Raw genomic sequence first — 26,558 nt, 5'->3', positions numbered from 1 at the left:
GTTTATTCATTTGTAGAGGTAGAGAAAGAACTAGAATCCCTGTAAGCACAGGTGAGCCGCTACCACTGCCATGCATCTGCTAAACACCCGGGGGGCTGTGGTGAGACCAAACGGTAGGGCTCTGAACTGATAATGATTGGCCCCTAGCTGGAACTGAAGATGTCTCCTTGAATGCCTGTCTATCTTGATGTGAAAATAGGCATCCTGGAGATATACTGAGCACATCCAATCATCCCCGCATTACAGGGAACAAATAGACTGAGCAGTGACCATCCAGAACTTTGACTTCTTGACTGAAAGACTGAGCTTGCTGAGATCCAAAATAGGACTTAGGTACCCCATCTTTTTTGGCACTAAAAAGAAGTGAGAGTAAGTATCAGATCTTGTTTGTCCTGCTGGGACCTCTTGGAAGGCTCTTTTTAGAAGAAGATATTGAACTTCTTTGAGGACAAACTCGCTCTGACTGGTTGGAACGTCAGGGATATAACTACTCACTGAAGGGAGTTCCAAAAAGGGAAGGAAAAAGCCCCTGGATTTGACATTTAACACGCACTGATCGGAAGTGATTTTTATCCAGGCTAGTGGGTGTAGGGAAATGCGGCCCAGACTGCCTCCCAGGCACAGCAGCTGGGCAATGCTTCAGGAGTCCTGAAAGGGCTGCTCAGAGAAGATTTCCCTGGAGCCCTGATTTTTGCAAAACCCCCACCACCACCACCACGAGGCAGCCATCGTCCATTGAAACCTCTCCCCCCTACTTCTGGAAGAGTACTCGTTTGGAGCGCCCTGAAAAGGAGACTGTGCCTTATGGAACCATATCTTTCTGGTTCTCCATTGGGTCTTCAAGAAGGACTTCTGGGGGGCCAAACGCTTGATTACTACCACAGACAGAGTTTTCCCTTCCTTCTCGCTATGGATCAAAGTGTCCTTCAGGAGGGTCCAACCAGGGTAGAACCATCGAAGAGAGCATTAGTAAACTATGCCTTAAAGGGTTCCGTGAACCCGCAAAACCCTAGACAAGCATGATGCCACAAGGCAACACCCATGCCCAAAGCTTGAGGGGTAGTCTCCACAGTATTAGAGATTACCCTCATCAAGGAATTCTCCAGAGATGTCAGTCTGGCAACCTTGGGAGACACCTGCTTGAGGTTCTCCACTGGCAATAATTCTGCAAGGGAGGTGGAGAGCTCTTGAATCAAATCCCTTTGAAGGCGGATAAAATGTGCCAAACAGTTAGTCGCCCTCAGTCCAAAGGTAGCTGAGGCATAAACTTGCTTCCCAAAATGGTCTATGGCCTGGGAGTCCCTGTTCAGGGGATGGACCATGGAGCTCTGCTCTGCTAGTTCCTTCTTCGTGGTGGTGGCAACCACGATGACATCGACTGATACACCCTTTCTCCAGACGAAATAGTTCACTGGGGAAGTAAGGAATTTATCAGCCCTCTTTGGAACAAGCTCCACTGTGCCCGGTTCCTTCCTGGCCCTGCTGACAATCAGATCTACCAACTCATCAGCAGGGGGGAACACCCAGAAAGTAGACGGGCCTATCCCAAAGCACTTCAGAAGTATGGACATTTCTGAAGATGGGGTGGGCTGGGGAGATCATCCGCCCTTTTCTTTTAGGAGCTCAAGGATGTTTCCAAAGGAGACATCATCAGGCAGAGATCTGGGGGACCACTCTCCTTCTTCGAGGTTCGTATCCTTAGTGAAGGACTCCGCAGGGGAGTCCAAGTGCCTCCTCTTGCACATTCTCTTATGATGAACCTCCTCCGCTGGGGGCTCCAGGGAGGATTTGGAAGAGACAGGGACTCCCAGAGGGGAGAAAACCTCCTGAAGGCTCAACTGGGAGGGCTGACCCAGGACAGGATGAGGCGCCTTGCCAGCAGAGGTAGAGAGAGGCCAGGAGGGACTGGTGGTGCAGCCAAGGAAACTCCAGATCTGAAAAAGGTCCTGTCTACCACCCAGAAGGTTTAGGGGCTGGAAGAGAGCCCATCACTCACATCCAAGGGAGAAGTCCTCCAGAGAAGAGAAACGCAGAAAAGATGGCACCAACCCCCCCCCCCCAGTGGAGCTGGGTTTACCTCTCCGGCATGGGGCTCACCCCAGTTCGTGGGGAGGAGGAACATAATAAGCCAGGGACCCTAGCGGGGACAAAACAGGGGGAATACTCGGCCTCATCAGAATCTAGCTGCAGACTTCCTGGTCCCTGGAATCCAAACCCAAAGCAGTTGGATGACGAGAATGACAAGCTGGTGGGGGAAGGGGTTTCTCTGGCCGGATGGGCAGGAAAAGCCAGACGACCCAACTCTATTTGGGCCTTGAGAAAACTCCTCATTAACCTGTCCATGTCTGAGTGCAGGAGGCTCCTAGATGACCTAGAGGAGAAAAAGGAATGGGTAGACTTGAAAGGAGACCTCCATGACCTACTGACAGTTTTCTGGGAATGGATCTAATGCCTCGCAGTCAACAGTGTTCTCTGCTTGGAGGTGGAAGGGACTGCATGCTCCTTCAAGATATGATTGGATCCGACATTCTTGTTGGATCCAAAGGCCTAGATGGCTCACAGGCCAGCTCTGATGAACCGGTTGGATCCAGGGCCGGCCCCACCATGGTTGAACCTGACAGCCTCTGATCCGGAGAAGACCTGGATCCAACCAAAAGCTCCCTAGCTCTCAGCTCTGAAGACCTCGGATCGGAGGCAGACTGGGCTGGGATTGGATCTGGGACTTAGGATCTGACAGCCGCAGTTTTTTGGTGGGAACTGGAAAAGAAGAAGGGGCCTTCCTCTTCGGGTCGGAAGAAGAAGCCTTCGAGGGGGAAACAAAAGGACTGCTTTGCACCAGACCCATAAGAAGCAAGTTGTTGCGGCACTCCGCTAAAGCCTGTGGTAAATCCGGCACAACGATCACACTCAACCTCCAGGTAAGCAGCGCCCAAGCAATAAACACACTCCTCTCATGTGTATCAGAATAAGGCATTTTCCGACCACATGAGCAGCACTTCTTAAACCCAGCAGGTCTATCCAACATTGTAAACTCAGTCAAATGACAACTAATGCTAAAAACAAAATATGAACAAAGTCCTAATGGCTAACAGAAGAAAAAGGGCACCAAAGCCCACAAACACTGACACAACTCGACTAACGGGACGGGAGGATCTACTCTATAAAAAAAAAAAAATTGCAAACTAGACTATCCTCCACTAAAACACTACAAAATTACAAAAAAATTACAAGAAAGATTGAAAATTCTGCACTTAACAGGCAGAGCCAGAGGAATGCATCTGCACCATGAGCATGGATCTGGAGATTAGAGAGCAACAGGGCAGTACGGGAGAGCGAGGAGCCAGAGCCTTGGATCCCTCTGTGGTATACTGCTGGCTCGGATCCAAGAACCTGTAGTGATGAATGAAGACATGGATAACATCAGATCAGTACTACACTATATGGCCCACGTTCTTTCCTTGGCAGTTTCCAGGGATATTGTGTCTGGATCTGTAGTAGGAGTCGCAAGGAAAAACTAATAAGGTTCGTTAACTATACATAATCTTTCAACCCTCCTGAAAGTGGGGGAGATTATTTGGTGTTTACAAGCATATCTGTTCATTTTTTCCACAGTGGGCATACCTCACATTTCTGTGCATGGAAGTCAGTTCCTCCACATATGCTAAACAGAAATACAATACAAGGCAGAAAATATTAAAACAAAACAAGAAAAATGGGACATTCATTAAGATATTATCTCTTGATGGTCTTAAGTTGTAGCCCTGGGCAAACAGATTGCAACCCACACTTTTGAAGTGAACAACTAAACAGGAAGAAAGAAATCAAGATGGGTATTCCAGCCATAGGGAAAAATGTTCTAGGAAACTGAACTCTGTTAGATCCATCCAGACCTGAAGAGACTAGAGGAACTATAACGGGGGTGACTGGAGAGAGGAGAAGGAGGAAGGGAAACATGACTAACAGTGATCCTACCCAGACAGGTCTTCTGTTATGGGAACTTCCTTACTCAACTGCAGCAGCTTTATTGAATGAATCACTGCTGCTGTAGTAATGACCAATGAGAAGAGTCTCAGAGCTACTGGAGTTGAGTGAAGGTTACTTTACTGTACAAGGTTGCAGAAGGCCCTATAGAAGATGATCAATATGCTATGTTTCTAGATGTTAAATTCAATTTGTAGTTTTCAGACAATGTGTGGACTGAGCACAAAGTTGCTGCCTCTAGTATGGCTTTTGTCACACAACAAAAAAACAGTAAGGTAGTAGGTGCACCTCTTGCAGGATGCAATCTCACATGTCCCTTAAGTTCCTTATTAAGATTTGACTAACAAAAGGATATATTACGTGCTAGCCACTAAGAGTCAGCCTGGAAACTACTTTCCTTTCCCTTTTAGATGCAAAAGATGAACTAATTTGAGACTCATAAACTTAACATTCTTTCTGCTGGTCCATGTGCACATGCAATGAATATAAACTCATTTCGCCTTCATATTGGATTTGGAAAGACCGGCAATTATATACATTGTTTTAAAGAAATTCCAGTAACACAGAGGAAGTGTTCGTGCACAGGCCAACACTGTCCATGTTAAAAAAAAAAAAAAAAAAAAATAAGAAAAGTTCTTTGCACATCAGTGCCTGTAATTCAGAAACTCTTCTGCCTGACATGACAGCAAGCAGAACAGAGTATCTTCAGGTTAATAACTTGACGGGGTGCAGATGTCACTGGTTTAAAAGCGGCATTAAGTCAAGTCTTGTAAGGAAAATTCAACTCCCATGGTGGATTGATATCCCGTCTAGGTGGTCTCAAACATAGTATCCCCATGACAAACTATTTAAATGTCAGCAGACAGGCTAGTGGAGATCCAGAGACATGCATGCTGAGAAGGCCAAGTGATGTGCTTTCACTAAGGCATAAGCCAGATCTAACTATAAAACTGACAGATACTTCAGCATCAAGAACACTGATGCTGTCCTCAGTCCACCTTTGGCAAAACAGATGAAACCTGCTAATCCACACCAAAGAATCCTGAGTAGACCTGTATCACACACCAGTTGAGTCCAACTAGAGCCACAAAAGCAGCATTTATTAAGCTCAAAAATGATAGAACACTTTTCGTTAATCCACAATAGTTTAACTTAATCAGATACACACTTCCTTATAAGCAAGAGTTTAAATAACCCACTTGTCACACCACATGGTCTACAACCAAAGGTTGTTGGGTGTGGCAGCTAACACTCCTAAAAGGAACCCTTTCCTCTAAAGCACAAAAGCTAATTTTGGAACACAAAACAGAATATCCAGTTTGATAAAAATGTGTCAATGTATGCATATGAATGCATACAAGTGAAAGATTCACTGAATGCAATACACTGCAGTTCAAAAATACAGAAATAAACAATGCATATTTAAAATACCAATAAAATACTTAAAACAAGTACTGTTTTTCAAATAAACAAGCAACCATGTTACTGTTACACTAATATTTGATATAACAAGTGTTTACAGATACACACATTTTAACCAAGTCTAAAAAACAAATTGTTAGTGTGATTCAGTGCCTTTTAAATAATACCAAAGACAGTACCACTACAATAGCCTCACACAAAACAGATGAAACCTCCCCCATTTAGGTAAGCAAGATTTTCTTGCTGCAGTCTTCCTAGTTTCCCTTTTAATATTTAGGCAGCTTTTTTCAGAGGATGTGCTATCAGCTTTGTGTCCTAAAATAAAAATGTGGAAGTTTTTTCCCCCCTGAAAATACCTTATCTGCTCAACAATGGGCAATGTTAGCTGAATGTCAATCCTTGAAAGCTAGGAAAATGAGCGTTCTTCAGTGTCAGAAAAGCTCAGAAGGGCTTGACATCCAAACCAGTCTTTCTTCAGCTCAACTCGAGCTAAATAATGGTTTGGGTGATGGAAGATGTCCTTGAAGCTCTGGAAGCTGGCTGCATGTTTTATCCTGTGCAGAATACAACCCCTAAAGCTCAGACTACTGGAGCAGTGATCAGAATGACAAACATCATTCATATACTAAATCCACAGTTGCACAACAATGGGAAAAGGGCAAAGAAAGTTTATCCAAATGTTAAGTTTTTAGCTAAACTGTAATTGCTGAAAATACCTTTGTACAGTGGTCACTTTCCAAATTGTTACAATCTATGAAAGGAGTGATATTTGATGGATCCTGAAGATCAACAGTAACACATAATGCAAAACAAAGCAGAATGGTAACTCAGTGGTAAGATCTATGTCTCACAATTTCAAAGTCAGTGGCTCAATCCTGGCTTCTAGTCAATCTCTGTGCTTTTTTCCTGTACCTTTATGGGTCTTCTGCAGGCTTTACAGTTTTCTTTCCACCATCCATAAACATGCTGGCTGACTGGCTACAATAAATTGTGAATATATTCATATAGATGTTCATGTCTATATACATTTGCACTTTCCCTTGCAGCTGAGGTCATGGCTGAAAAGGATCCATAGACCATCATAGGTACCTAATTAACAAACAGTAACATCTTCTGAGGTTTCTTCCTCCACTGCAGTCCCACTTTTCCAGCTCATAATTGTACTTATCAATAGCACTAAGTCCCATTTAATAATTTTCAATTAAGTTCCAAAACAAATCCCTAAGCATCAGAAGCAAACTGAACAAAAATTCTGTTTAGACTGACAAGTAACAGTAACATCAATGCACTTATTAGGTATGTGAAGTAAATCAGACTGACTCAACAACAATAAAACTAATGTAGTTTGAAAAATAAAATGACATACCTGCACAAAGAAATATAAACTTTGGGATTCATTAACGCCTACTCTAAGTGTACACCGTTCTGAGTAAACACACAACTGTAACTCGCTCCTTTTTCCCTCCTAATTATAGTTTTCCTAATGATTTTCTTGCAGCCTTAAATATCATGGGGGATTTATAAAGGTTATCACAAAGTGTAGACTACATGTATATTTTGTATAAGCTTTCTGAAAAACTGGCAAGCACATACAATGTGGTAGGGATGTTCTTGAATACAGATTGTGCACACTTAATGAAGAAGTTAATGAATCTGTCCCAAAATCTAGCACATTAGGAAAACTGACATGTATGAAGGGATGCTGTAGAAATCTAAAGAACAGCTTTTCATACCAGACATTCAGATGTTCAGAAATCACTCAACCAGGAAAAACAAGAAAATGTGTCATGTTCTACATTTTTATGACCTTTATCTAATCTCTGCCATTACCTCAGATTGTTGCTACAAGTTTAAGTAGAAATACTGAATTTATTTGCATTCTGCAAAGTGCAATATGCATTTTTTTACAAATTGAAACTGAAGAAGACAAATAAACCACTGTTGGAACTGCTACTGGAAGCACAGATCCCATAGAAATGCACATTATTTTTCTTTACAACTGCACATAACAGGACATGGCACCTACCCATTATGCACCGTTCCTTCTGTCTGGATTGCTAAACTTTTTTCTTCTGTACACTGTTCCTGTGAATTTGTAACATCCTGAATAACAAGTCCAGTTTCTGACACATCATGTGCGTTATTCAGAACTAATCTATTCCCCTAGGAAAAAATAAAGCAAAGTTAAATACTGTTCATATACTTCTGAAGAGTATGACTTCTGTTCTCATGACCGAAGATGTTAAGCATCATTCTATCAGGCAGCTGTCAGCTATATAACGAATGACCAAATATTGCATTATTTGGTACCTGCAGCATACAAACACCTGCAAATGAGTAAATGACAAACAAGAATCGGGTTTTATTTATTTATACATATTTATCAGGGTAGTGCACCAATCAATATTGGGCTCAGCCTAGGTGAAATACAAAATGTAAGCAGTAACACAAGTAAAGAGAAGTTATGTAGAAAAACTGAAAAAAAAAAAAAAAAGACAGAATGCCCAGGAACCATACCTATAACTGTACAGATTTTTGCAGATTATCCAGATTTTTGCCTCAAATTTTTGGTCGGTTTCTCATAACATTGTGGTTTACTGGCAAATCACTGAGGGTTGAAGTTAGAAAATAATGACAGACATTTCAGTTTCAGACTTCATACCCTTCTAAAAAATCATGCTAATGCAACACTTCTTTGTTCTATCAACTTTCGAAGTTTGTAAGAGCAATATTTAAAAAGTGTCCCTATATTTGGGCCTTTATCCCCTTATTATTTATGGCTTTGTCCAGATTCCTTGCTCTAACAGGTTAAGAGGTATGCGGAATGAACTGTGGACCTGAGCATCCCTCTGTGACTGTCCCTGTGGACGGATTAGTACATATTAAGCATGTCACTGTAGAAGTGAGGGACCACTCATGAGGCATTAGGATAATTCTGCTCAATTTGTCTGCTAGTACACTGGACAACCCCAGGACGTGTGTTCCTATCAGAAACCAATGTAAAGAATTTGCAAATTGCCAGAATCTCATGGACTCTCAACATAGAGGATAAGAACGTGTTCCTCCTTGCTTGTTGAAGTACCATACTACCTCCATGTCGTCTGTCTGTTGGAAATCACAACCTTGGAGAGAAGATCCTGAAATTTCTGCAACAGTAGAAGGACTGCTCTCAACTCCAACACACTGATTTGAAGATTAACCTTTAGTGACGACCATATACCTTAGACCATTCTCCCTTCAAAAAGTGCCAACCCACCCTAAAAGGGAGGCTTCTGTGGTCACTGTTGTAACTGGTAATTCTGACTGGAAAGAGCAGCCCTCAGTTACAGTCATGGACATTATTTACCAAGCAATGTATTGTTTGCAGACCTGAGTAATTCAGATTTTTGAATGTAAAGGGTGAATGGACAGACCAACGTACTACTAAAGACTATCACAGTAGTCTCATGTAGTACCTGGTTAAAGGGACCATTAGAATTGTGGACATCATGAGGCCTAGAAGATGCAGAACTAACCTCACTGGAGGTGATGGGTAATGTAGTACTTGCCGTGATGATGTAAGATAGTGACAGCTATGCCAGACAGAGTAGGGCAGTGCATGTGCAACATATGCCAAAATAGCTAGCAGCAGTTTTGTAAGGAATTTTATGTCATTTGTACATAAGACTGATTTGTACAGATACTTGCGTTATGAGGTAGTACTAGCTTCGCCAGAGAGAGCAGGGCAGTGCATGTATAACATATGCCAGCATAGCTTGCTGCAGGTTTATAAATAATTTTATGTCATTTGCATATCAGACTGATATGTACAGATACTTGTGTTAAGAATGTATTTGTAAAGCTGTTTGTGTGAAAAAATGTATCAACAGTAGGCCCTGCTGGACAGAAAAGAACTAGACATGTTTGTCAGGCTGTACTGTGGTAACTGCTAAAATGTATATATGTTAATAGAGGATGCTGGAAGGGAAGGGATTAAGCTCAGACCAGCTTACCTTAGGAAAAATAGTTTGAGTGAAATGAAATTACTTGGCATAAACCATAAATATTGTATCTCACAGGTCTAAACGCAACCAGAGATGCAATGTCTGTGAAAACAAGGACTAGGAATCCTGCTGCATTGTCCTTAGTGGTGAACTAATTGCTACCCTGGAAGGGAAGAAGTGTTGAAATGGTTCAAAACATAGTGCCCTAAGACTTCTGCCACATCTAGTATTAAATCACCATTTCAGTGCTGGATTACAGAATGACATCTGTTCACCTCTCTCTGTGGTTCCCACACTACCCCCTTTACTAGAAGCTGAACCAGGATCTTGCACTTGTGTGTCACAATGCACACACAGAGAGCTTTGCTAAGATATGTTACAGCATCTGGAAGCTATAAAACCATTTCAACACTTCCACCCTTTCAGGGTAGCAATTAGCTCACCACTAAGGACAATACTGCAGGATTCCTAGCCCTTGTTTTTATAGACGTTGCATCTCTGGCTGCATTCAGACCTGTGAGATATAATCTTTATGGCTTACACCAACTAATTTAATTTCAAACTATTTTTCCTAAAATAAGTTGGGCTAAGTTTAATCCCTTCCCTTCCAGCATCCTCTGTTAACATACATACATTTCAGCAGTTACAACAATACAGCATGATGCACATGTATATTTCTTTTCTGTCCAGCAGTAGCAAACAAGATCTGAGCATCTAAGGTGGAGTCTAGGGAATTATTTGTAGGGGAGGAGTCAGTGCTCTGGATCAAAAGAAGCTTCAAAGTAGGTACCAAGGTCATATCCAACAACCCATATGCTTCAAACAGATGAGAATAGAAAACAAAGGATCTCCACTTATCTGACATTCAAAGCCAAAGTTCTTCACGCATTTCTATTTCAAAATTTTAAATCAGGTGAGCAGAAGCGAAATAATAATAATAAAAAAAATAATAATCTTTGGAATCCTTCTTTTTTTTAACTCAGCTGTATCTCTTTCAAGAAGTAAATATCAAAGCACAGTACGTTTAACAAGTCAAATATTCCTGCTTATAGAGAAAGAGAGACAGAGATTACTCAATAACCCAAACTTTCCATAAACATTCCACATGAAAGCAGCTTTACATTGCAAGACAAAAGTCTTGTTATGCTGTAAATCACTCACTCTCCTACTCGAGCTAAAAATGTATACAGCTCCTCTCTGCTAATAATTCAAAAGTTCATGCATACAAACAATATAATGTTGTACTACTTGCTTACTTTACAGCTATGAAAGTGGTACTGTAACCTCAGCTACTGCACACTGCACATTATAATATGCTAACATTATGTCCCTTCTTGTGTCAAGTCCCCTTGCACTCTTCTTACACACAGCTATTTAAAAAAGAAGTCTGTCCAAAAGCATGGAAAATTGTTGACTATTACTCTAATTCTCTTATGTTTACAGATCATAAGGTTTTGCATCACAGTCCATTTTCTGAAACTCTAATATCTGACATTACTGCCTACCTGTAACCTTCAGTCATCTATCGCAAGGTGAGGCAAGGTGGGGAAAATATGAGGCAAAATCAGGGACCTTTTGCAAAATTCTGGATAGAAGAGAGGTTGATCAGCAGCAAAATCACACATGGCTGTGGCAGTGCAATTTATTTGACTTTTACAGGAACAAGAGAAACAGACATCCCTTACACAACCTATTAAAAAAATAATACTTAGTGACCAATACCATGGATAGTTGTTGAGTATTATTCATAGGTAGGTACTAGGCTATCAGCCCGAGGGCCAAAGCAAGCCTAGCCAACAGTATATTGGCTTTCGCCACCCATGTATTGTTAAATTCCTGCCCCTCTATCGAGCAGTGCCCCAGACATAATCCCAGGGTTGAATTTCCTATCACCCATCCACTTATCAAGGTTTTTCTTGAATAGTGCTAATAACGAGCTCTGCTTGATGTGGATGGGAATCTTGTTCCAGAGCATGGGAAGTCTCTGGGACATGAATCTATCTTATCTATCCTTCCAGCATGTCCTATTTATTGCTGTGGTGAGGTTTAGGTCCCTAGAGCGTGTAGATCGGGGAGACTGTGATTTATTCAAGTGGAGCATGTCCAATAATTCTGGGTTTGACATAGCTTTGTATGTCAGGCAGAGGTCTCCTCGGAGTAGACGGTATGTGATCGAGTAGAGTTTGAGTTTCTTGAGCCGGTCGGCAAAGGGCACTTGTTTGAGGCCAGCGATCCTCTTGGTGAGGGCCTCTCAAGTTGTTGTAGGTGTCTTGTGAGGTACATCCCAAATGGGGCACTGTATTCAATGAGGGTCTGATAAGTGATGAGTAGAGGGGAACGATGACTTTTTTATTTCTAGATGCGAACCCTTTTGTGATTAAGTAGGCCACGTAGAAAGATTTTCTGACCATTGGGGCAATGTGGTTATAAAAGGAGAAGTTGCTATCCACTTGGGTCCCAAGGTCTCTTATCAAACTTTCTGTGTTAAGTGAACTTCCCCCTATTTGGTAATTCATGGGTACCATGTTTCTGCCAAAGGGGATAACAATGCACTTTTTGGCATTTAGTTTGAGGCCATGATTTTGACACCAGGTGTCAGTCTCGGTGAGGCCCTTTTGTAGGATGTCTACGTCAGCAGGGGAATCGATAATGGCACCCAGTTTGCAGTCATCTGCGAACATGGTTAGCCACAGACCCTCGGTGTTTGCTTGCACTTCAGAGAAGTATATACCGAACAGGAGGGGTTCCAGGACTGAACCTTGGGGTACTCCACTTGTCACTGGTTTGGAGTCTTATCTGGAGTCAGCAACTCTTACAGTGTGGGTTCTGTCCGTGAGCCAGTTTGCCACCCATCTCGTGACGTAAGGGTTTATGTTAAGGTTGGTGAGTTTATCAATGATTCCTGAATGAGGGATAGTGTTAAAGGATTTAGCGAGGTCCAGGTAGGCTGTGTGGACTACCTTGCCCTCGTCTATGGCCTTTGTAACTGTTTCAAAGAAGTCTACCAGGTTTAGGAGACATGACCTACCTTTTACAAATCCGAATTGGGTAGCATCCAGAGTTTGGAGGTTACCTATATCTTTGTTGATGAGTTCCATGAAGATACGCTCCATGGCCTTCCAGACCAGGCTTGTCAGGCTAATAGGTCTATAGTTCCCAGGGTCTGTGGTGGTTCCTCCTTTGTGGAGTGGGATAACCATTGCTGTGCGCCACTCTGTGGTCACATAGCCTGTGGTATGAACATGAATTTTAGGTGTGGGGGACTAGTTCATTTTGGAGTTGGTGTAAGATGCAGCCTGGGATGCTGTCCGGTCCCATGGATGCTGTGTTTTTGGCTTTAGAGAGTGCTGTTTTTACCTGTGTGTTTGTGATTGCCAGGGCTCTACAACCATCTGGTATAGTTATGGGCCCTTTGGGGGGTAAGGGGGAGTAAGATTTGCACTGAACCTATCTGCCAATATGTTGGCAATATCAGTTGGCTCTGTATATTTTGTGCCATTCTGTTGTAGCTCGGTGCAGACCGGGGTGTTGCCATGGAGATTATTGACAAAGCTAAAGAATGTCTTGTGGCTGTCTTTGGAATCTGTGGCAATTTTTCTCTCAAAATTGGCTTTGGAGAATTTTATGAGAGTCTTTTGCAACAGTTTCTTCCTTCTGTTGTAGAGTTTGTTAATGGCAGGGGACCACCAGATCAGCTTCCCTTGTTTGGAGAATAGTATCTTCTTAGTTTTGTTGGGGAAAGCACGATCCATGCACTCATGCAGGTGCTTGTAGAGTGCATATGTGCAGGAATCAGCAGTTGTGACCGTATTGACTGTGTTATTCATCTGCAGGGTTGTCGCAAAATTGGTCACCTCAGTTTTGAGAAGCGTGAAGTTCGCTTTGGAGACATTTTTTACGATGGTTTCCTTGTGTGGGGGTGGGGTCAAGATGTGGATATCTAGGGTGATTAGTTTATGGTGTGATCTAACCAGCGAGGAGTTGATCTTGGGCGTTGAGCACTGGTCACCCATGTTGGTAATGACCAGGACCCACCTTTCTGAAGCTAGTAGAGTCCAGTTTTCAGAGTTTGCTGAATCCAGGCTGTACTGTAGTTTCTGTGTTGGCCCATACCTTACTTGGATAGAAGGAAGTTTCTCAGTTCACCAGTGAGAGTGGGGAGCTTTGAGCAGCCTATCTGTCCCTGGAGGAGTGGTTTTCAGCTCAGAATTTGTAGTTTATTGACCATTTTTGGCTAAATTTCTATCCCTTTTATCTTCCTGCTATAAAAACCTGTTTTTGCACACCACCTATTAGCTGGGGTTAACCATTCCTGGCTCCACAAAGTCTGCTCTTCAGTTTTTCCCTTAGAACTTGTCAGTCTTTCAGCCTAAAGCACTCAGACCCGCACCTTTCAGCCCAGCACTTGTTCTAAATCTACTGCAGCACTAAGCACTCAACCTCCACATCTGCCAGAAGGGAATAGTCTTTATACTTCCCTACTTATTCAGGTATGTCCAAGAGACAGCACCCGGTGTACTCTCCAGCCTACCTGATGAACCTGGGCATCTTGAGGCAATGCTACAACTGCCTCATGTACACAGACAACCCTCTCCTCCTTCCACAAAACACTAACACTTGCGAGAGATGAACTTATACAGCCAATCTAGAGGCAAAGCTCTCTCCAACCAAGACTGGAACAGGCAGTCAAGAGGAGAAGGTAACAACTCACAACACCCAACTCAGAACACACAGACTAACTAAACCAACACCTCCAAAACCCACACATAGAAACACCAAGACATATACGGAGACTCTGATTAAAAATCTAAATCTGCCTAGGCAACAGAGACCTCCAAAGCAGATACACAAGCAACCTCCTCCCAACACACCCCAAATAACACATACCCACAAACTCGGTGAGCCGCACAACCACAGCCCATAAGGCAAAACAACATACCCAACACACTTGAGATAGGTGACTCTATAGTCAGGCACATTGATGCCCCACTCACTTTACTGTCAGCTGCTTATCGGGTGCCAGAATCTACCACATAACGCATGCACTCAGGTCACTACAAGGCAAGTACAAATATGAGTCTGTCATAGTCCATGTTGGTGTAAATGACCTGAGATGTACCTCCCTGGACTACATGAAAAGAGACATGGAAGAGCTCTCCGATCTCGTAGTCCAGGCATGACCTTAGCCCTGAGTAGCATCCTGCCTTCACCAAAAATGATACCACAGTACAAGGATAAGATAATCAACTTCAATAATTGGCTAAGCTTCTGGTGTCATTCAGAGAGGATCCAGTATCTGTCTACCTGGGATGATGCGCTGGACAGGCCACGATGCTTCACCAGAGATGGTCTGCACCTGTCACCCCTGGGATTCAGAATATTGGCCAAGACTCTTGCCGCCCCTATAGTGCCTTTTGAGGCAAGGCTCAAAAAACAAACCCACCACCACAAGAACTACAGGAAATAAAAAACTGAGGGCAATGTTACTCAACGCTAGGAGTCTAAACTTCCAAGTGCACTCACTCGAGGCATTACTCAAAATGGAGAGCATCGACATCTGTGCAGTGACTGAGACCTGGTTCAAGGCTCCTGAGAGCACCCCAGCACTACCAGGCTACAACTCATACCACACTTTTCTGTCAAAAAACTCGGACCGTAACACGTAGGGCAGAAGCGTGTCCATATTCATCAAGGACATCCACACCTCCGGGCTAGTTGCAAAATATGATGCCTCTGAAATCATCCAAGTGCAACTAACCCAGGGCAAAAATGCATTCCAAATTATAGCTTGTTATAGATCCCACACCATGACCAAGGACATTCACTCCTCGTTCCTGGGGACATTGGAAAAAATGAGGATCCAATCAAACACCATAATAATGGGCGATTTCAACTACCCAAACATTAACTGGGAAAACTACTCTTGAACTAACCCCCTGGCTCAACGATTCCTGGAGTTCATAAACTCTAATGCCCTGGATCAACTTGTCAACGACCCCACCAGGGGCAACAATATTCTGTTGTAATTAACTATTTATTCATTACATTTACAGTACATGAGACACAAAACTCATGTACAACAAACTTAAAAAAACACTACTGTGTGTCTAATATTTATGGAAGAATTGAATATGCCAAGTTTAGAGGTAGATGAAGCAAAGTTATTAACAGTTAAGACAGAAGGAGATGACATAAAAACAGTAATGTATAACCAACCTACAGGAATAGATGGTATTCTTGTTGATGTTTTTAAAGCTAGGAGGGAAGAAAGTGATAAAGATCTAGAAGGCTTTGTTTAACAGTATTTTAAAGAAGAGGACACAACAACATCAGGGAAGAAGGTTGGGCTGGCTGTAATACCTAAAAATGGTAAAGACCCATTACATCCACCTTCATATAGGCCCATTTCAATTCTAAACCATGATTATAAAGTGTTTTTGTCTATAATAACTAAAAGAATGGCAATGTTGTTGCCAAAATTGATAGATATGGATCAATATGGTTTTGTGGAGGGGAGCAAACATTTGACAAGCAGAAAATAAGAAAATACCACTATTATTCGTGGGTCTTGATGCAGAGAAAGTATTCGACAGAGTAAGCTGAAATTTTATGAGTAAGGAAATGGAAAAATTTGCACTCTCTGGCACAGTAGCAGGGTTAATTAGGAGGATATATAAGGCATCAGAGTTGAAAATTAAAGTCAGGGGGGTTCTTCTCTGATAAGTTCTATTTGAACAGAGGAACCAGGGAGGGATATCCTCTGTCCCCTTTGTTGTTTGCATTACATTTAGAACAATTGGCAAAGGAAATAAGGGACGCAGAAATTCAAGGATATAACTGGTATGGGAATCAAGAAATTTGGTTTTATTTGCAGATGATATTATTTTGCACTGGATAAAAGAAGAAAGAAACAATTCAGTGTTATGAACATTCTGTGACAGTTTCAAGTCTTTTCAGGACATAAAATTAATAAAGATAAAACAAAGCCTACAGCTGTAAACTCAGTATCCTCATACAACTTGGTTCGGCAATACCCATATTTATTGGGACATGACAAAATAAAGTACTTAGGAGTATGGGTTAAAAAGGATTCTGGTATGGCAGCTAAGAGTATGTGGGAAGAGACTAAACAATAGATAATATATAAAAACTGAGGAACAGGTACCTCTGGTTTATGGATACAGATAGCAAGATAGAAGCAGTGAAAATGTTCTTAGTCCCTTCTGTTTTATACACAGGTCAGGCATATTTTGATCAACCAGAGGAGTTGTGGATAGCAATTAATAAAGAGTTGAAGGATTTTACAAGTGAGGGAAGAGGGCAAAGATTCAAGCAGGTAAGTTGGCCCTTCCACTATAAGAAGGTGGTTTGGTATTACATGAGTTAAAGGGATATTTTAGAGCTACACCGTTAAGGCTTCTACACATAGCACAAGCAGAAAAAACAATTCAAAGTGGAAAGGGAAGATACAACAGGGGGAAAGCTCAAGAAATAAGGAGAGAGTGGGATTCTGGATCATAGTAGAAAGAATAGGCAAGAGGACAGGAATTTACTGTAGAAAACTGGCAAAGGAACCAAGGTACTGAGAGCAATAATTAGAGAGGGAAAGGTAACAGAATGGGAAAAGGCCGATAATACATTTGGACTGCAGGCTACTAACTGCCTTCTCCATCAGAGATTGGCATCAGAGTATAAAAAGAGACAGGGATAGGAGAATCCTAAGTGGAAGACCAGCACTGGTGGAGTTTTTAGAACATATGTTGCTGTTATAAAGGGATAATTAGCAGGACGTATAAAATACAGCATAAAAACTATAGGAATTAATCACAGGAGGATAGAAAAGATTAGGAAGGCAGAATGGAAAAGTAATTCACAAACAATGGGAGAATATACATATGTCTCACAAACATGCAACAATGATGTAGGATTTTTGCTTGGAAGTGTTTGCACAGGTATTTTTATACCCCAAGCAGACTCCAAAGAAATCTTCCTCAGGTAGATTACAACTGTTGGAGGTGTGATTGGAAATAAAGAGGTAAAAGATATTTTTACAAACGTATGACTGCCTATGTCGTAAGTAATAATTCAATAAAATTGATTTAAAGTTTACTTTCAGCGCCTAAAAAACCCTAATGTCAGCCCATAAGCAGGGACAATATTTTGATAACACTTAAAAGTTACTAGATCAAAATACTTTGCTTCAACATGTTTTTTAAAGCATTCTATATCTATAATTACTAACTGAGTGTTACCCGCGGTGATTTAATACAAGGTCATCAAATTAACATTTGAATGACTAGAAAAGCAAGGCAAAATCAGGACCGATCTGCAAAAACTCAAAACAATGTTCAAAACCACGTAACCAAAAACACAATACCCACAATCAATGTATCAAGTAATCACACATGATTTATTTACCGCTTTTGTTAAAAAATAAAAACTGACTTGTGAAATCAATCAATAAATCCTGTGTGATACATTGATGTCATATAGGTTCTGTTCTTCTGCTTTCCCCAGTTCTCAGTTTCGTAACCAAACTGCAGCTTAAATGCAAGCAACTGTAACTATAACAGGAAGACGGGAAAAAAATGGATTATTGATATAACTTGCCGAGTGATCAGAAATGGAACGACCGTGCTCTATACATCTTGAAAAGCCTTTTCACGCCATAAAAAAAAAATCTGCGTCAGTCCTGTTCGACCAATAGTAAAAAAGAATCATCTGCATAATAAGGAAGCAACTGCTAACACTGCAACATGGAGGAGAAATTAATCAAAAGCAACAAAACTTACTTTAATTAAAAAAAATGCTTTTTTCACTTCCATTATGTTTGTGTAGTAGCAAAGAGAACATATCTGCCCAGCAAAGGAACAGCACAAGTTGACTGTCGGTCCTCAAAAGCCAGCAGACAAGTGCTTTCCTCAAAGGCAGAAAAGCTCTGAAGGACTTGGTGTCCAAACCTGTCTTTTCAGTCAGCTCAGGTCGAGCTGACTGACAGTTTGGGCACATGGAAGATGCCCTGAAGTTTTGGAAGCCAGACGTCTTTTATATCCTTGGGAAGACATAACCCATACAGATAAGTCTGCTGCAGCAGTGATCAATATGATGTATATCAACAGACAGAATCGCAAATAATTACTTATACTCGCAAAGGCTAATAAGGTTTTAGCTTTCCTAACAAAAACCTAATACTTAAGAACTGTGCAATGTTTACACACATCTACAGAGTGAATTTCTTAAAAGAAAAATAAACAGTGATGGTGAAAAGTCCTTAGGAGTAATCTGATGCTTGCATAAGCATTTTTTTGATATTTTTTCTATTTCTGCAGGCATTTATGAGAAACTGTAAAACCCATCAAAATATAGTAAATATTACCTGTAAAACAAAAGATGTAAAAACAGCGCAATTTCTCTTGACAAATATTAACACAAAGGAAGTGATAAAACACTGCAAAAAACTACCACCCTTTTACTGCAAGACCTACAAGAAGAATGGACTAGGATGAGTTAAACACTCTCTCTCTTACAGCCGGGTTCCACAGCAGAGTCCCTATTAAATTACTGAACATTTCAAAGTTTGAATGTCATATGGTCGACACCATATGATCTAACTTTGAAAAGTTTGCAGGTGAAAGGCAACGGCTCTGTATGCGCAGAATGGGAAATTTTCCCTTTTCTTCACTGAAGTGCAGTCTCGGAGTTGGTATGTATAAGTAGGGAGTGTGTGGGGAGTGCAGGGGGGCTTGCCCCCTGCTCAGAGCGTTAAGGTGTTTTTTTTTTTTTTTTTTACATGATCGAAAATTCAAATTTCGCGCATATGTTGTTGAACATATGAGGTTCAAAATTTTGAAGCTTCGAATATATAATACAGACCCCCCCACAGCCATGCATGTTGAGAGAGATCTGACTGGTGAAAAAGATCAGGCCAACACACTGATGCCAGCAAACATCTAATTCTGATTCAAATTATAAACTTCAACAAAAAAATATCATTGTAATTAACATTAAGTTTATGTTTGGTGGAAAATTCAGGGAGAAGTCTGTGATATCATCAGATGAATGTTCTGCCTGCATCAGAAACTCTTACTGTGACATTTTTTTACTCATTATATTTTTTGTATCTAGAAGCTTTCTGTTATTTAATGTGCTGTGCCACTACAGTAGTTCATAAAACACCACCAAAACATTAAAAGTGAAATTATTTCCATATGCAATTTAACTAAATTCAAAGTACTGTGACCATGAATACCTTGAAAACGCTTGGGGAGCTCACAAAGGGGGAACAGAAGGACCACGGCATGGAGGACAAAACGAAACACAAGATCCGTATCAGTACAAAACAAAAGGTGAAGGTGATTTAGGCTATCAAGACACTTATGTCTATTTGGAAGCCAGGGGTCATATACCTGACAACAGAAAATACCTCTAGGATGTGGTATGTAGACAGAGTTGAACTCCTCCTTACCAACTTTGCAGAGTGGCAATGAAAGCATGGGAGTTGGCCCTAGACTCAATTATGTTAATCAAGACCTCCTATATCATGGTCCAGCAGAACTTTTTGGCTGACTTTATGAACATAAAAAATCAGATCCACAAATGGATGCTAGACCTGCTTACTGAGGGATGCTAGAGGAGAGCTCATGTAATTAGCCAGGCTGCAAGGTTCAGGGTTTGAAGCTGAGAGTGCAGAATCTGGCCTGTCTGCTGGGACAGCAGGGAAGGGGTCTGAGGCAGGTGCCATGGTTGTAGCAGTGTCATACTGCGCAAGAGGGGGTACCAGTGCTGGCGTGGCCAGCCTGGTGCAATCAGTACTGTCCTTGGCTTGTCCTATTTGATCTTTAGTGGAACCTTCGAGAGGAGAGGCAGAGGGGGAAAGCCATAAACAGTACAGTTTTGTACCTACCATAAATGTAGATGTCCGAGAGGAATGCATCTGCAGTCCTTACAAATGGGTTGTCCTGTCGTCAGGCAGCCCTTCGGTCGGCCGGATTCCAAAGTCTGGGTCTGGCTTCGGCTGGGCTCGCACTTCACCCGAAGTCATTGCAGCAGTTATTCGGGTATAAAGGCATCAGCCAACGCCATTTTCCTCAGCGTTTCTTGCCCCAGATGCCAGGTGCCCTCTTGGATGGCTAAATTTGGATAAATGCCAAAGTTTCCAAATAGTAGAGAGCAAACACATAAAATAAGCATGTATGTACATATATACAAACAAATACACTATAATAGATCCCCCCCAAGCTAGCTGTAGATTGGCAAATACCCTAGGAGTACCTCAGAGGGGAAGGAGGGTGGGTAATCCTGACTGCAGATGCATTCCTCTCGGACATCTACATTTATGGTAGGTACAAAACTGTACTATGTCCTTCAAGGATGCATCTGCAGTCTTTACAAATGGGTAGAATACCATAGCTAAACTAGGGGAGGAGGAAAGGAGAAGAAATTATGGTGTAGTTAGGATCCCTTGTAAAACAGCAGTGGCAAACCCTGCTCGAGATCTAGAGTATAAAGGTAAGTTATAATGCTTGGCAAATGTATGCACGGAGGTCCAAGTAGCAGCCTCTATAATGTCCTTGGTAGCCACTCGTCTTAAGAAAGCTGTGGTAGTGGCTGTAGCCCTTGTAGAATGAGGCCTTATGTTCTGTGGAGTTTGCTTTCCATGGTAGGAGTAACAGAATCTGATGCAATTTCCTATCCACTTGGAGATTGTCTGTTTTGAAATTGCTTTTCCTTCCCTTCCTGTTGCATATGCTACCAGAAGCTGGTCAGTTTTCTATTGCCCTTGGTTCTGTCCAGGTAGTAGCGTAACTGTCTATGTACATCCAAAGTATGCAGCAGTCTTTCCCCCCTGTTCTGTGGATTGGGAAGAATGTAGGTAGGTGGATAGCCTGGTTTAAAGATACTCTGGATACCACCTTAGGCATAAATGTAGGATTTGTTCTCATGGACACTCTGTCTTGATGGAAGATTAGGAAGGGTTGTACTGCCATTAAAGCCTGTAGCTCAGAAACCCTTCTTGCTGAGGTAATTGCCAGCAGGAAAGCAGTTTTCCAGGATAAGTGTTGAAGTTCTGCTGTTGCTGCTGGTTCGAAAGGGGGAGTGTCAATTTTTCTAGCACAAAGTTCAAGTCTCATGCTGGCAACGGTGGTTTCCTAGGAGGTTTTACATTTTTAATTCCTCTCAGAAACTGCCTGAGTAGAGGATGCGAGAAGACAGGGGAATCGAAGCTGTATTCTGCAGAAATAGCTGATGCATGTATCTTGATGGTGGAATAGGACAGGCCTGTATGGAAAAGCTCTGCCAAATACTCCAGGATGTTGGCTATGTCTACCTTTGACACATCTTTTCCCCTTTCAGTACTCCAAATGAGAAATCTTTTCCATTTTCCTGCATAGTTCCTTCTTGTTGAAGGTCTGCGGGCCTCAAGGATAATGTCTTTAACCCTTTGGGATAAATCTGGGTTAGTTGTTCTTATGTAATGTTCCAGGCAGTCAGCTGCAGAGTTTTCAGGTTTGGATGCAGGGTGTTGTAGCCGCTCTGAGTTAACAGCAATGGGATCAGGGGTAGTGTCCACATTTGTCCCCGAGACATGCTCCTCAGTAATGGGTACCAATGTTGTCTTGGCCAGTCTGGAGCTATCAGAATGATCCTTGGACGTTCCTCTTTGATTTTCAATAGCACCTTGTGCATCAAAGGAAGAGGTGGGAATGCATATGCTGTCAGGCTTTTCCAACTGAAGGATAGAGAGTCCACCTTCCAAGCAAGTGGGTGGTACGTTCTTGTGCAGAATTTCTTGAGCTGGTGATTGAGCGAGGATGCGAATAGGTCTATCTGTGGTAGTCCCCATTTCCTTGTGATGGCCTTGAAGATGTCCGGGTGTAGCATCCATTCGTGAGCATCCGAGGTAGTTCTGCTTAATATGTCTGCTAGGATGTTTTCTTTTCCCGGTACAAAAATTGCTTGTAACTGAATGTTGTAGCTCAGAGCCATATTCCATAGGTCCAGTGCCATCCGGCATAGGGGGTATGAATGAGTGCCTCCCTGTTTGTTGATGTACCACATGACTGTGGTGTTGTCTGTCCTTATCATCAACTGGCCTTCTTGGAGGAATGGTCTGAAATTCTGGATTGCCAGTTTTACTGCCAGCATTTCCTTTTGATTTATGTGCAGGTGCAGCTGATCTTGAGTCCATAAGCCTTGTATGCACTTGTCCAGCATGTGGGCCCCCCCCAACCGAGGTCTGAGGCGTCCGTTGTGATGGTTTGGCTTGGTTGAATGCTGTGGAAGGGCAAACCTGGGTTTGACTGACATGCCTGAGCCCACCATAGGAACTCTTGTTTCAGGCATGGGATTAGAGGTATTTCGGTTTCTAGGCTGTGCCTGTGTTGAGACCATAAGTTCTTCAGGTACCACTGTAGCTTTCTCATATGTAGTCTGGCATGAGGGACCATGATTATGCAGGATGCCATGAAGCCCAAGGCCTGCAGTACTTTCCTTGCTGTTAGTCGGCTCTGTTTTGTTAATGCCAAGAAGTAGAGAGGAAGTTGTTCTTGCTTTTCTGCAGTTAGGAATGCCATCTGTTTTGTTGTGTCCAATTCTGCACCTAAGAAGGTTATTCTTTGGGATGGAATCAGTCTTGATTTTTATATTGACTGTATATCCCAGGGCTTGCAGTAAGTAAATGACTCTTTGTAAGTCTTCTGTTAGCTTGTTTTGTTGTCCGCTTGTATCAGGCAGTCGTCCAGGTATGGATATATTTGGATTCCCTGAAGCCTGCAGTGAGCGATTACTGATGCCAGGCATTTCGTGAACACTCTGGGCACAGTAGATAAGCCAAAGGGCAATGCTGAGAATTGATAATGCTCTGATCCTGCAAGAAATCTGAGGTATCTTCTGCAATTTGGTCGTATGGGGACGTGCAGGTATGCCTCCTTGAGATCTAGAGTCACCAGCCAAGACTCCTTGCCCAGCATGGGAAGAAGTTGCTGAAGGGTCAGCATTTTGAATTTTGGAACAATGATGAATGTGTTTAAAGCGGACAGGTCGAGAATAGGCCTCCCATTGTTTTCTTTTCTTGGTACCAGGAAGAGTCTGGAGTAAAATCCCTTTCCTTGTGCCATAGATGGTACCTTTTCCACAGCTCTCATTTTTAATTATTGAGCTATTTGTTTTAGAGCTTCTGTCTTTTGATTTGGTGGCAGGTTTGGCATTCCTCTTTTTGCTGGTAAAGTATGGAAATGAAACCTGTAGCCTTGGTCTATAGTTTGCAAAATCCACTTGTCTCTTGTGATGCAGTGCCAGTTTTTTGAAAATAAGGCTAACTTTCCGCCTAAGGGTGCTGCTATTTGTTCCTTGGTAGGCGGTGCCAGAGCCAAGTCACTGAGATTGTCCTGTTGCAGTGGCAGTAGTTGTGTCTGTGCCTCGTTGGTTGTTACCTTGCCACTGGCGTCCCCTGTAGGCACCTCCTCTGGATTGGTTTCTGCCTCTTGAATGCCTATTCCTGCCTCTCTGTGTTTTAGAGGAGTCTGGAAAGGACCAATTTTTGGAAGGCCAGTTCCTGCTAAACCTTGGAGGCTGAACCTGTAAGAAATCTTTCACTGTTTGTACAGATTTTGCCTTCTCTTCCATTTTCTTCAGTACCTGCTGAGCAGGAGAACCAAATAAATTGACCTTATCCATAGGAGCATCTAACAGCTTTGCTTTAACATGATCCGGCAAGACTTGTTCTTTCAACCATGCATGCCTTCTGATAACTGTGCCAGTCATGGCTGATCTAAAGGAAGCCTCCAGTGCATCATAGCCACATTTTAAAGAATGGTTACTAACCTGCTGAATGTTATGCACCATTTCAAGAACATATTTCTTATCTAAAGAGTCATCAGAGGACAGTTTCTTAGTTAACTGATCAAGCATAAACTCCTGGTATTGAATCATATGAAACTGGCAGTTCAATGCCCTAGCTGAGAGAGTAGCAGAGGTGTATACTTTTTTACCCCATCTCTCTAAGGACCTGGATTCCCTTTCAGAGGGAGGGATTTTAACTGAGGTCGAAGCTACTGCCTTAGGCCCCTGGGAGATAGTGTCGGGATCTGCAAAAGGGTCCTTGTATAAATGGTGATGTGTGTCCGGGACCCTGTAGAACCTATCGGGCTTAGCAGGGGCTGGAGGTAAAGTATCAGGAGCAGTGCAAGCATCATTAAATGCATCATCTACAACAGGAAGAACTGGAGGTATAGCTAAAGGCCTATGTTGTGGTAAATGCAAAAAGTCCTAAGCCTTTTCCTTGAATCTGAGAAATCTTGCCCCTGCCATTGAAATTGCTCCCTCATGGCATGTAAGGTTTCCCCAAAGGAAAATTCCTCTGGTGGAGAGGCAGAAGGAATCGATTCCTCAGCATCGGAGTCTTCATAAGTAGAAAAAGGAGCCTCTGGATGGTCTGTATTGTCTGAATCATCAGAAGAATCATCTGAGGACACTGGCTCAGGGGGCTCTGCTCTAGGTCTCTTTTCTGGAGGAGGTTGAGAGGCCCTGTCTGGATGAGGTTGGGATCCCCTTATTAAAGAGATGAGATCCTCTGCCAGAGTAAGCATTTGGGAACTGAAGCTGGGCCTGTGAGAGGGGGGCTTAACAGTCACAGACTTAGAGGTTTTGGCTGCTTTAGCCCTGGCAAAGGCCTTTATGGACATGGCTGCAGGAGGCCTAGCAGCACCACGTGCAGGGGTTGAAACATCCAAGGGGATGGTGTCCGATAACTCTTGTGAAACCACAGTAGCAGGTTGGATTTCAGAGGCCGATTCAACCAGGTTAGAAGGGGCCTCGGTAGTAGTCATGGATTCGGCTGAAGTTAGAACCGCTTGCTCGGTTTCGGCCGAAACAGAGACACTCGCGTTTGCTTAACCGCGGTTTCTGCCGAAACCGCGGACCGCGAGTGTCGGTCCTTTTCTTTGCGTTTCTTAGCAACTTGTGAAGTCGGAGGATCCGACGGCATAATGTACGCGAAATCTGAGCCAAAAAACTGTTCAGCAAACTCCGACCGACGTCTAAGCGTCCGTCGGTTAAAAGAAGCACAGGCTAAACAAGCTGCTACGTCGTGGTCTGGGCCTAAACAAGGTAAGCAGTAAGAGTGGAAATCTTTATGAGGTATTTGTTTCCCACAAGTTAAACAGTTATTCACTTTTTCTGACATCGGCTGAGGCAAGAAAGAGTCCCCACCGGGGTACTTAGCTTTTAGAAGTCTTGAAGTAGTATTCGGTAGTAGTAATCTCTGGATCTGACCGACCGGCACTTGCGAACAGCTTCTGCTTCGGGTGCCACGCGGCAAGAAAGACTGAGGAAAATGGCGTCGGCTGATGCCTTTATACCCGAATAACTGCCGCAATGACGTCGGGTGAAGTGCGACACCAGCCGAAGCCAGACCCAGACTTTGGAATCCGGCCGACCGAAGGGCTGCCTGACGACAGGACAACCCATTTGTAAAGACTGCAGATGCATCCTTGAAGGACATTGAGATGCTTTCCCAGGTAAAGGACACGGCATCCACTTTCCAAGCTTGACTGTGGGGCGTTCTGGTGCAGAATTTGTTCAGCTGGTAGTTCTGAGGGGAGGCAAACAGGTCTATCTCTGGGGTTCCCCATTTGTTCCTCAAGAGGTTAAATATTTTGGGTTCTAGTTTCCATTTGTGTGGGTCCATGAGATTTCTGCTTAAGTCATCTGCCAGTGAATTTAGTTTGCCTGGCAGGAATTGAGCTTGTAGGTGCACTTGGTAGCTCAAGGCTGTGCTCCACACAGCCATGGCTACTCTGCAGAGAGGGTAGAAGTGGGTTCCCCCTTGTTTATGCACCACATAACTGTGGTGTTGCCTGTCTTTACCAATAGTTGTCCTGGAAGAATAAGGTCTTTGAAGGCTGTCAGAGCATTCTGTACAGCTAACATTTCTTTTTGACTGATATGCATGTGCATCTGTCTCGGGTTCCATTTGACCTGAATGCACTGCCCTGCCATGTGAGCCCCACATGCATAGTCTGATGTGTCTGTTATTAGGGTTTGGGCGGCAGGGGGTAGAGTGAAAGGGAGTCCCTTTTTGTGGTAGCAGGCCTCTGCCCACCAAAGGAACTCTGTCCTTAGACAAGGAAAGATAGGAATCATTGTTTCCAGGTCCTGAGAATGTTGACACCA

General features: G+C 42.7%; 1 protein-coding gene across 1 annotated transcript in view; it reads right to left on the bottom strand.

Moving 5' to 3' along the window:
- The window catches only part of LOC122789760 (heat shock factor protein 3-like), a 1,295,435-nt gene that overhangs the window by 311,508 nt on the left and 957,369 nt on the right, over positions 1-26,558 (bottom strand). The window contains exon 8 of the mRNA XM_044057197.1: positions 7,430-7,566. Coding sequence (XP_043913132.1) covers positions 7,430-7,566 — 137 coding nt within the window. The remainder of the gene's footprint in view (positions 1-7,429; positions 7,567-26,558) is intronic.

The sequence above is a fragment of the Protopterus annectens genome, chromosome 15.part0, assembly GCF_019279795.1.
Source record: "Protopterus annectens isolate FY-2018-M chromosome 15.part0, PAN1.0, whole genome shotgun sequence".
NCBI classification, from domain to species: Eukaryota; Metazoa; Chordata; order Ceratodontiformes; family Protopteridae; genus Protopterus; species Protopterus annectens.
The sequence above is the reverse complement of the archived record's forward strand: the minus strand, read 5'-3'. Positions and strand labels throughout refer to the sequence as shown.